The sequence below is a fragment of the Pogona vitticeps genome, chromosome 4, assembly GCF_051106095.1.
Source record: "Pogona vitticeps strain Pit_001003342236 chromosome 4, PviZW2.1, whole genome shotgun sequence".
Classification (NCBI taxonomy): Eukaryota; Metazoa; Chordata; class Lepidosauria; order Squamata; family Agamidae; genus Pogona; species Pogona vitticeps.
Genome location: NC_135786.1, coordinates 168,654,963 through 168,667,404, shown reverse-complemented (window position 1 = coordinate 168,667,404; position 12,442 = coordinate 168,654,963). Strand labels below are relative to the sequence as shown.

The window sequence follows — 12,442 nt, the reverse complement described above, 5'->3', positions numbered from 1 at the left end:
GCATCGCTCGGCGGTGGCTCGGGCACTCGGGCCAGCAGCACACCTTGCTCGCCAGCTCTCCCCCAAGACAGCACCTCCTGTAACCCCCATCTGGAACTGTGGCCTGCCAGCCAGCAGACTGGCCGGCTGGCTGCAGTTCCAGATGGAGAATGCAAAAGGCGCTGTCTTGGGGGAGAGCCGGCGAGCGAGGTGAGGCTTTTTTTGACTCTTGACAGCAGAGGACGCTTTGGGGGGCAGGCAAGGCAGGGGCCACAAACTATCATCTGTTGGGCCACAAATGGCCCACAGGCCGCGTATTTGAGACCCCTGGCCTACAGTGATCAGTTTTTCTTCTAAGGAATCCTCTATTTGAAGCACAATATTTCATTTTTAAAGTTTTAATTTTTAAGTTGTTTAATTTGACTATTGTTTAATTTAAAAGAGTATTTTTATGTTATGGTTTGGATTAATTTTGTTAACCTTGTTACCACTGTATTGTTTACTCTTATTAATTTAGTTTATCTTCTGATCTTTTTCTTTTTTAAATTTTCTTTGACATGGAGTGGAAGGCTTGCCCCCCCCCCAGCGGGGGTCCTTTGAACATACGAGTGATTACAGGTAGAGGGAGATATGGCGATGACACAGTTCCTACTCATTTCAGGAGAACGGTGAACAGATGTTTGAAGGCTGTCCACTGTTCTGGCACTGTGACCAACCATCAGTCTCAAGGTAGTCAGATCAGCCATTACTCCACTCTAAATCTGGTGCTGTTGAATGCCAGGTCTGTGTCCAACAAATCCCAGATTATCCAAGACCTTATTCTGGAGGAGGATGCAGACCTGGCATGCATAACTGAAACTTGGATGGGCAGAGAAGGGGGTGTTCCCTTGACTCTTGCCTGCACTCCCGGTTATGCTGTCCATCACCAGGGTAGACTGGAGAGGTGGGGGGGGGAGTAGCCATTGTTTATAGAAATACTCTGGAGGTTATTAGGCTCTCTACGGTGGTGAAGCCAGGTCTGGAGGCCCTCCACGTGTCGATTGGGGCTAGGGATGGTATAGGGATCTTGCTGGGTTACCGCGCTCCCCACGACACAGCCATTTCCTTACTGGAACTGGCGGACGTTGTCTCCGTGGCACTGTTGGAATCCCCGAGGCTTCTGGTCTTTGGTGATTTCAACATCCCTACAGAGGCAGAGATTTCTAGTTCAGCTCTTGAATTTTTGGAAACCATGGCTTCCTTGGACATGTCCCAACATGTTAACAGCCCCACCTATGTGGGTGGTCACACGCTTGACCTGGTTTTCTCCACTAAGCAGAGTGAGTGTGGTCTGATGGTGACTGACCCTGTGTCAGTTCCCTTGTCATGGTTGGATCACTACTTAATAAAATGTAACCTCTCAGTGGCTCTCCCTTCCTGCAGGGAGCAAAGACCTATTTTAATGGTCTACCCTCGAACACTACTGGATCCTATAGGATTCCAGGATTCCATCAGAGGGATTCTGGCTTATCTAACTGGCGCTCCTGTCGAGGCTCTGATTGATGGCTGGCTTGATGCCACCACCAGGGCTGCAGACATGATCACTCCTAAACACCCTCTCCGGCGCAGAGCGAAGCTTCAAATCAGCAGGCAAAACTTATCCGTATAGTTCGCGATCTATCCAGAATTGATCTAAGTGATGGGCCTCCTACTAGTATTTCACCTGACCAATTTGCAGCATTTTTAAAATCTACTGTGGAGGCCATCTGCCAGGAGCTCTCTCCTTTTTTGAATGTCCAACGCTCCGCCTTGCCTGGTGAAACTTGATCTCTTTCAGACTGTGACGCCAGATATGGTGGACAAAGTGTTTGACCGCTGTTGTGCCACCACCTCCTCCCTTGAACCTTGCCTAGCCTGGCTAATCAAAGCAGCTAGGCCTACAACAACCAAATGGGCCATAGCAATAATTAATGGGTCTCTCCAGGAGACACTCATTAGGCCCATTAGGAAGAAACCAAGTTTGGCAGTAGACTATATTGGCAATTACAGTGGTGCCTCGCTAGACGGTTGCCCCGCTTGACGATGAAATTGCTTTACGGGTTTTTTTGCAATCGCTTTAGCGATCACAAAACAATGGTTCCAATGGGGCTTTTTCGTTCTACAATGCTTTTCCTGCACCGTCAGGAAAAGCCTCCAAAGTGCTCTAAAGTGGGTGCGGGTGGTTTCAGAGCACCCCCGCCAGGGCTCTGATGGTGCAGGAGAAGCCATCAGAACCTTGGCGGGGATGCTCTGAAACCACCCGCGCCGGCTTTTGGGGTCCCCTGGGGCTTACCTTGCAGCATGGGACTCGCCCGGGTCCCTCTGCGCAGCGATCGGCATTTGCAGAAGCTTGTCCGAAACCCTTTTTAAAGTTCCCTCCTCTTTCTCCAGCCTTCGGCAAGCCTTGGAAGGCAAAAATGCTCTTTTCCCCTCACCTTTTCCCTTCTGAGGGTTGCCGAAGGCTGGAGGAAGAGGCGGGAACTTTTAAAGGGGTTTTGGACAAGCCTCTGCAAATGCCAATCGCTGCGCAGAGGGACCCCCCAACAGCCCTCTCATGGTGCTTCCCCAGCTCCCTACCCCTTAAGTTCCTTTTTTTAAAAAAAAAAATTCCCCTAGGAATGCATTAATTAATTTTCAATGCATTCCTATGGGAAATTTGGTTTTGCAAGACGATGTTTTCGCAAGAAAGCGATTTCCGGGGAACGGATTAACATTGTCTTGCGAGGCACCACTGTATAGGCCTATCGCCAATGTTTCTTTCCTAAGCAAAGTGGTAGAGAGGGTGGTGGCTGCCCAGCTCCAGGCTCTTTTGGATGAAACCAATGCCCTGGATCCATTCCAGTCGGGCTTCAGGCCACGGTACGGAAATGGCATTGGTTGCCCTGTTGGATGACCTGCTGAGGGAGGCTGACAGGGGCAAAATGTCTTTGTTAGTCCTCCTCGATACCTCAGCCACCTTTGATACCGTCCTGGGGAGGCTCTCCGAGTTGGGAATTGGTGTTCTGGCACTTGCCTGGCTCCTATCCTTCTTGGAGGACCATTCTCAGAGAGTACAGCTTGGGGAGAGTGTTTTAGCCCCATGGAGCCTCAATTGTGGGTTCCGCAGGGCTTGATTATCTCCCCAATGCTGTTTAATATCTACATGAGGCCACTGGGTGGGGTCATCAGTACGCTGATGACATCCAGCTCTACATCTCCTTTTCTCCAACCACAGTGGATCCCGTTCCATCCCTTCAGAACTGTCTGGAGGCTGTGCTGCAATGGATACAGGAGAATGGGCTGAGGCTGAACCCGGACAAGACAGAGGTCCTGAGGGTGGGTGCCCCCTCCATTGGTGGTTTGGGAAACTCCCTCTCTTTTGGGAGAGTGACTCTCACCACGATGAGTGAGGTTCACAGCTTGGGGGTCCATTTGAATCTGGCGCTCACCATGGAAACCCAGGTGGCATCAGTGGTCCACTCCGCCTATTTCCATCTGTGGCGGATTGCCCAGTTGCGTCCCTGTCTTGATGTTGGGGTGCTCACCACTTTGGTCCATGTGCTTGTAATCTTGAGATTAGACTAGTGCAATGTGCTCTACATGGGGCTACCTTTGAAATTGATGTGAAAGTTTCAAATGGTGCAGAATGCAGCGGCCAGACTTCTCAGTGGGACAAGAAAATACAGTATTGGCATATTTCCCCCATTCTGGCTGCCTTGCATTGGCTGCCCATTTCCACATTGATTTCAAAGTGTTAATGATGACATATAAAGCCCTAAACAGTTTAGGACCTCAATATCTAGCAGAACGCCTCCTCTCACCTAGATCTACTTGAATCACCCGTTCTAGGCTGGAGGGGCGGCTGAAGGGCCTAACACCAAGGAAGGCCCGGAGAGAAAGAACAAGAATCCGGGCCTTCTCGGCAGTGGCCCCTCGCCTTTGGAAGAGTCTCCCTTCAGAGATCTGTCTGGCTCCCTCTCTGGGTGTTAACTTAAGACCTGGCTCTTTAAGCAGGCTTTCCCTCCTGTCATCACTTGATTATTTTTATCACTTGCCCAATGCCACACAATGAGATTTGTGGCTCAGTGAGGACTGAAAACTTGGATCACCCCAAAGTTCCAGTCCAGCAATTTAACTACAATGGCTCTCCAACAAGCAGAGATTAGAGCAAGTCTTACCTACTTTCAGCAGTAATGATACTTCCAGACAATTATTTTCTGGTTCTGAGTCAGAATGCTGGTTACCAGCAATGTATACAGGGATGCCTGTTGATTACTAAGAGGATCAGCACTTGGGAACAGTGACGTTGCACTTAACCAAGTCAGGATGCCTGAGTGGTAACTAAATACGTATTGTCAGTTCCCACTCTTTTGTCACTGGGGTTACACTAAATGCTCTGGAAGAAGTGATTGATGCTACTGTTGACACCCTGTCACTTCCCATAGTTTCAGAATACGTTTGCTAGTGTCAGCTTTTAGTATTCATATTCTGCTCTCTCTTTTTTTAAAATTAAGTCAGGATACAACGACCATGAGCACAATGTCCTCCCTGTTTCTCATCTTTGCAGGATCCTCCCCCATCTCTGTTCAGGTAACATTAGTCATGCTTCTTGCTTCCACAAGGGTCTTCTGTAAGAATGCTTTATGGAACACTTTAATTTTTACAGCAGAACAGCAACAGCTCCTGCCTTAATCCAGATACCACCATGCCAAAGGAGAGTTAGATAATGTTAAGTGGCACAAATAACATTGTATCCATTTCTTTCAGTTTTCTAGATAAAACGAAATGTCAGTTCCTTGTTTTATATCCAAAATATGTTGGCTGTATTAAAGCAACATTGTTTGAAACCAAGGGAACAGTGCATTACACCATGTCACAGTGTGGGATGATTTTGTACCTGGCCGCTTGGATCTTCCACCTACCAACTTTTTGGAGAGTGTGCCAGCCCCATCATGCACAGGTTATAGGTTTGGCTCAGATGTCAGACAGTAGCATCAAGTGCATTTGACAGGGATCGTATAAGGATTCCAGATCTGGACTGCAAAGAAGAATTTGACAGATGAAACCAGGCTAGAACTGCTGGAGATATGCCTCATGCAGTGTACAAGTGTTATCTTGCCTTTTAATGAAGCAGTATTTGAATGCATTCGTTTCAACGATTCTGCTCAAGATACTTTCAAAATAGACACCTGCTAACTTTTCTTGCAAAAAAGACTGGAAAAAATCATCTGAGAAAGTCTTTCTATTCCATGGTTCCAATCTCAATAAAAATAGTTGTGTTGAAGCCCTGTTGATTTAAATAGAATCAAGGGCCATTGATTTAAATAGGTGTATTCCAGATAGGACTAACACTGGATTTAACCCAATATTTGTTTACCATCCCCCTCATTATAGACATTATAATCACATGATTGCAATATAATGCTGTAAGCCGCCCAGAGACCTTTGGGTAGTGTGGGCGGCATATAAATTAAATTAAATTAAATTAACAAACAAACAAACAAACAAACAAACAAATAATTCACATGAGAGAACATAAGAGGCAGCTTCATGAATCAGACCGAACATCCATCTATTTCATCATTTGGAAGTGTAAATCAGTAACTAGTATGAATCTGAACACTGTGTTGGAGCAACGCCTTGCTCACCCATGCATCAAAAGAAAACATTAGTAAAAGAGGCTAATCAGAGCCATCAGCAAAATGCACATATTAGAATTCTTTGAAAATAATTAAATAACCATTCTGATGATCTGAAAGGACTGAGACCTTTATGCAGAGGAGACTGACAAGAATATCTGTACCTCTCTAATTATGGGACATCAAGCTGTCTCTAACTTACAGTGACCGTATAAATAAACAATCTCCAAAATGTCCTGTCCTCAACTGTTCTGCTCAGCTCTTGCAAACTCAAGCTTATAACTTCCTTTAGGGAATTGATCCACCTCCTATTTAGTCTCTTTTCTTGCTGCCTTCAACCTTTCCCAGCATTATTATCTTTTCCAGAGAATCCTGTCTTCTCTTAATGAGCCCAAAGTAGGATAGCCTCAGTTTCATCATTTTTGCCTCCAGTTGATTTGATGACACACTTTGGCTTTTTAGCAAAGCTCTCCTCTGGCACCATGGTTAAAAAGAAACAATCTTTTTCCTGTCAGCTTTCTTTACTATCCAGCTTTTCCAACCATCCATGGTGAACAGTAATATAAGATTGTGAATTATCTTGGTCTTGATCTGAAGACTTTGGTCCCTAAAACTAGTAGACACTTACCAATGAAAAGCAACCATCATATTCTAATCTTAGGAAATCAGAAAGTGAATTTGTTTGCATATGTACTGTATTGAAGTGCCGTTACATGTACATCTATTTTTATGCTCCAATGGCAATACACATGTTGATATCCACTCTACCAAAAGGCAGTTTCTTACCCATCTTATATTTGAAAAGCGCAATGGCAATTAGACTGTGCATAACTGATTTATTTTTAAAAAAAAATATCAGTACAACTCATAATCAAAATGAGCACTATTGAAATATTCCATACATTCAACAAAGAGATGCATTTAAAAGTAACTTGTGTCTAAAGTTTGATGTGATCATTGTTGCAAGATTTTTTTACAGATAAAAAGATTTGTAGCTTAAAAGAAAATGGTTCACTGATCACTGAGGTGCTCTTTAATATGAGTTGCCCTTCTGGACTAGGAGAATGTTTAAATGATCCAGCCATGTGGTCAGAGATTATAAAATCCTTCCCAGAGAGCCAATGTTATGCTAGGGTGCTGTGGCAGGTACTCAGATGACTGCTTTTGCCCCACTCTTATAGTTGATAGCTGTAATCCCAGTGGAATCCATTGATTTTGTTCAAGATAGGCTAAGCAATATGAGTCTTAAAATGACCCTTGACCCATCCCCTTGCAACCTGACATTCAGGGAAGTTCACACGTAATGTCCCTGCTACTTAAATGCTACAAGCTTTTATATCCAAGTGTACCGACCTTTCTAAAACAAATTTCCACCTTTGCACAATGTCCTCAGCATACAGTTTTGTGCATTGATGATAGATTTTAACAGGTATACAGCATTCCAGAAAAAGAAAAACATTGGAAATACCACTGTTGTTACCTTCAGTGATACTCATTTTGCAAAACAGCCTTGGGATATCTGAAGGCTAACCTAACACAAATCAGTTTAGGCCTGAACTGTTCTTCAAATAGCATGGGAGAGGAAATGAAGGCAAGGCTGCCCCATACAAAGTCCAGCATAACAAGTTGTTATCAGAAATCCTGTTGTATATGAAGAAATACAATCCCAGTTGCAGCTGTGTAGCTGGATACAGGACTATGATGAAATTTTATAATTTACAAAACAAATGCCCAGATGTCCTAACACAGCCAGAATATTTGTGAAAAGAAGAGCAATTAAACATTCATATTATGCCATGCCACATAAAATCAGCTTGGTAAGGTCACTTCAGGCACAAGGGAATAAGCACAGGAGCCAATCAACAGTACAAAAATATGAGGTCAAACATCATACTTCACAACAACCTAACAAAAGCATCTTTCCTGAGGTTTTGTTTATTTGCCACCCAGGCAGAGAGTTCTATTACAGTTTCTGCAGAATGAAAGTTGCCTATTCCTTCTGCCTTTAAAACATAGGCTGATTTCCTATGCATTCCAGCTACCATGTTGGCACCATTTGCTCTGCGGACATGTAGACTTTTCACTTGCAGAAAAGGAAGCTTATCTGCTTTTGAGATTTTTCTGCACTTAACAGATGAATAATTTGGAAAGCAGATGTACAAGTGCAGAAAGCAAATACTAAGTCCTTTAAAATAAAAAATTAAATTCCAATAGGCTTTCACTTTGCTGCAATGATGACATTTTGCTCTCCAGGACAGAAAAAAATTGGGTTCAGCCAAATGCACCAAGCAAAGAAGATGCTCAACTGAAAGCAGGTCTGGTGCACATAAAATAATAATATTCTTTGGAACAGTGGCAGGGTATGGCAGCGACAACTGAAGAGGTGTATACTGTTGACCGAAAACATCACTTTCATGTAGGATTTACTGGAGAATATAGCAACAATGAAGAATATAATTTTCAAAGCTACCATAGATTTCTTCTGAGACAACAGAACTGTTCCTGAAGGATAGCAGGACTGCATGTGCACTTCACAGCGGTCAAAGCAAGCTCTGCTTGGCAGCTGGCCAAAATAAAGGTACTTGGGAAATAGTACAACTCAAGCCATGCAGTTCTTACATTTAATTCCTCATCAAGTCCTCAGAAAAGGACAAACAAAAGTCTGAACCTGAAAAAAAGACGCTACACACAGATTCCCCCTAATTCTACTGCATGGAAATTATAAGCAACCCTACCTGATTTGTCACTTTCTTGTCATCTCAGCCACTGGTTATGGTTTGCCTGTGGTACTTAAATGGGCTTAGAGTTACTGTTGAATTTCTCTTCCTTTCCGTTATTTGGCCACTGCAAAGATTTCCCTCAAATTAGAAAATGGCATAATTTGGCATTAAAGAATACTGAGAAAAATCTCTCACTTTAGCTTTCCTCTTAGAAAAGAGGCATGTACAGTCACTTATCCCTACGTTGTTATATTACTCTTCTTCTCCTCTGATGGTTCTCTCATCCTTTAGTATATAATTTCATTTTTAAAGAAAAGCCTACTATTCTGGTACAAAGAGTGTAGATGAGGTCTAAGCTGCACACTGAGTTTCTATCTTCACCACTGCCACATTGCTACTGCTACATCTATCATTTTCAGCAAAGCTTCTACTGGATTTTTCCAATCCCCACACTTCTCTTTAGCCCTCTATTGAGTGCAGCCATTTTAGAAACAAGACTTCTACTACACTGTGTTAAGATTTCTTCCTTCTTTCCCCTCCCCCCCATGCCACCAAGTTCTGCTCCCGCACCATATTTGGCAAAAGCATCATACTTCTCACTTTTATATATTCATGGATTACACTGGTCCAGCAGTGTGCACATAGATATATAGATTAACAACACATTTATACTGAATAAAATACTTTTTTACATCATTCACCAAATCTTCCTAGCTTCAGCTCCTCTACCTCTGATCAAGCATATCTATCATTTATAAAAATGATTTTGCACTTTTGCTTATGATGAATACATTGCCTTCAACATTCATTTCTGAAATATAACATACTCTGAAACTACTATCAATATACATATTTTATATAAATAGGTCAAAGCTTCAGCCCAAATACTCTTGATTCTTGTGACTAACCTTTTTTTAAAAAAATAGCACTGAAAATATTAATATCCAGCCCTTATGATACACACGTGCACAAATGTCAAGTGAAATGAATTAAGATTCAGGTGTGTCAACATATCCTCCTCCCCACAACAAAACTAGAAGTGTAAAAAAAGACCCCTTTACTGGAGCCCCAAAGAGGAAAACCCATTTCATTAAATATGCAACTCAAGGAAAACTAACAATTAAAAACAATGCCAGATAATGTTACCCACATAAGGCTTCCATTTCTGACTCTATATCCAGCCTATCAGGAACACTGCAGTTAGAAGACGTTATCCTGCAAGCCTGGCTCCAAAAATTCCAAGTTACAGCTGCCTCCACTATGTGCTTTAAAGTGCCTTTGTACTAGCTGGGTGTGTTGTGTGTGAAGTTGGCTTCTGTGGGTGCCAGCTGTAGAAGTAAACCTGCAACAGAATGGCCATATCCACAAAGACCTGGAGGAGTCCACAAACAGAGAATTGGAAGGGAGCCTGGTTCAGGAGGAAGTACACAGTCTTGAAGGAGTCACCGCTTGTCCACATCAGCACCATCTTAACACTAAAGGGAGAGAAAAGGGGGTAAAATAAAGGTGTGTGTAGGGGGCAATTAAGAACTGAAAACAAAATTACAATGATAAGAGAAAACTGTAGTCTTGTGACTATTCAGTTAAATGCCAGTGGGGAAGGGGGAGGAAAGAACAAAACCAGTAAACAATGATCAAAAGCTTGATACAACATGTCATACTAATATTTGGAGAAATCATCTCTTTACTTTCTGCACTGGAGCCAGTCATAAAGTTTATTTTAAAAAATAATTGATAAAAATAATTCCCCATGACTTCATGCAACATATACATTATTTCCTCCAACATCAGGTCTACAAATACATACACATACATTTTCAAAAGCATATCTACATGACTAGATACTGTATTTAAACTAAGTTTTGAAACCAGATTTTCACGTGCAACGCTCTTGGTTTCAGGCATGCTCACAACAACTCCATGTAGTCCCTGAACTACAGCTAAGTTACAAAATTCAACAGTGGCTGACCAGCCCCAACTCCCACATAATGAGCTGGTTTAGATGATCGCATCAGTTAAAGCCAAAATATGAATGACCCTTTGCTCCTCATTCATTGTTTCCTTTAATTTTCCCTTTGTGTGAGCCACATTTATTTATTTATTTATTTAAATTTAAAATATTTTTAACTTGCCTTTCCCCTTTAAAAGGACCCAAAATGGCTTACAATAATCAAAAGACAGTATTTAACTTAGTAATAATGAGTATACAATACTAAAAGGATCAATGAATACAAAACCAAAAAAAACCCATCATTATTAAATAAGGAAGTATCTGCTATTGTTTCTCATTTCATCCGAACCTGAGAAATTGTGGCTTCTTTGAAACAAGCCAAGATTTTAAAACATCATTTGGTCTCTGAGTCTGGCAGCCATTGTTTTATCATTCTAATGAGAAGGAAATCATTCTGGATTTAATTATGGCTTGCACTAAGATCTGTGTGATCAAGCATCCCCCGCAACATTTATATTGGTTTCTAATTTATCCCACCACACCAAGCAGTCTGATTATGCACACAGAAGAGATAAAAATAGGTGATTCTAACGGTTTTAAATATCAAGTTCCTGAAAAGAGGCACACCTTTTTAATATAAATTTTCTCTTTACATCTTTTATACTATCACTGTAAGTCTAAAACAAAGTCGTACTCTGGCTTGCTTTGCTTTTCAAGGGGGAATAAGTGAAGGGAGTCTGAGGTAGTTTTGTAATTTAAAAATTAAATGTTTTCATTAATACACTTTCAGTAGTGAATCAAAAACACTGCAAATTTCTAAGTGCCTGCAACAGTCTTAATGCATTATGAATGGACAATCTTTCTAATGGAATTATTAGGAGTGCCCAGTAAAAGCCTTAGAGTTCATTGTTATAATAACCTAAAAGATATTATGCAATGTATATGAAATGTAATTGAAAGTGATGAGCACTTCAGATTTCACTTACAATTAATCAGGTGCAACCATGTGTGTGATAAAATAGCGAAAAGCAGCTACATTTGCCTAACTAGTGAGAAAGAAACAGAAGTTACATAGAACAAAGGCATGGGAGCCAGAGAAGGAAGTTATGTGAAATGGATACTCTGATTACCAAACATCTACAAAATATGAGTGAAACACATTCTAGATTAACTAGGTCCAGATGTATTCATTAGACTTCATCCACAATAAGTGCACTCCTTATCACAGTGTATGTACAGCTATCAGACAGTGACAACAAGCATAATGATGGTATATGTGCATTAACTTCACATGAATCTAGTGTCTAAGGCCACAAAGCAGGACATAAATTCTGGATTAAACATTAGCAGTCCCAAAATAAGGCTGTTGATGCCACAAGACAAATAATATCTGCTCATGAAGCCTCAAAATGTTACTTCTTTAGCAGTGGTAACTAACATTCCATAAGCTACATAGGAAATACAGTGGACCCTTGACCTATGGAATTAATCCATATTGGAACTGTGGCCGCAGGTCAAAAAGTCCATAGGTCGAGGGTCCATTTCCCATAGGAATGCATTGAAAACCATTTAATCCATTCCAGCATTTAATCCGTGCCTGTTTTTGGCTTCTCGGGCTTCAAAAACCCCTCCGCTGTCCTCTGTCTCCTGTCCATGGTGCCCTCTGCCTCCTGTCCCTGTGGGACAGGAAGCAGAGGGCACCATGGACGGGAGACAGAGGGCAGCGGAGGGGTTTTTGGAGCCTGGGAAGCCGAAAGCTGGCAGTGGCCGTGGAGCGGCTAGAGGGCAGCAGACAGGGTTTTGAAGCCCAGGAAGCTGAAAGCCGTTCTGCGCCTGCTGCCAGCTTTCGGCTTCCCGGGCTTCCAAAGCTGCCCCCACTGCCTCCTGTCCCTGTTGCCCACTGCCTCCTGTCCCCACGGACAGGAGGCAGAGGGCAGCAAAGGAGGTTTGGAAACCTGGGAAGCCAAAAGCTGGCAGTGGGCGCGGAGCGGGTTCCTGGGCTTTCAAAGCTGCAGCCGCTGGCCTCTGCCTCCTGTCTCCGGTGCCCTCTGCCTCCTGTCCCCGTGGGGACAGGAGGCAGAGGGCAACAGGGATGGGAGACAGAGTGCAGCGGGGATGGGAGTCAGAGGGCAGCAGGGGCGGCTTTGAATTTCCCG

At 42.8% G+C, this 12,442-nt stretch overlaps 1 protein-coding gene and 1 long non-coding RNA gene across 18 annotated transcripts in view; both read right to left on the bottom strand.

Annotated features, from left to right (window-relative positions):
- Nucleotides 1–12,442, bottom strand: part of LOC144589239 (uncharacterized) — a 701,357-nt gene that overhangs the window by 541,629 nt on the left and 147,286 nt on the right. The window lies entirely within an intron of this gene.
- The window catches only part of SLC66A2 (solute carrier family 66 member 2), a 128,758-nt gene that overhangs the window by 31,877 nt on the left and 84,439 nt on the right, over nt 1–12,442 (bottom strand). For 3 of the 17 annotated variants that reach the window (XR_013545255.1, XR_002299461.3, XR_012086800.2), the window contains one exon: nt 4,899–5,014. The exons of 8 other annotated variants lie outside the window; for them this stretch is intronic. Coding sequence is in view for 4 of the 9 variants with exons in the window: in XM_020781608.3 (XP_020637267.3) it covers nt 9,603–9,810 (208 nt within the window). In the remaining 5 variants the exon portion in view is untranslated. Of the gene's footprint in view, nt 1–4,898; nt 5,015–6,431; nt 9,811–11,272; nt 11,333–12,442 lie in introns of those variants that run through there. 6 more of the 17 variants (XM_020781618.3, XM_020781608.3, XM_020781613.3 and 3 more) reach the window with 4 other exon arrangements.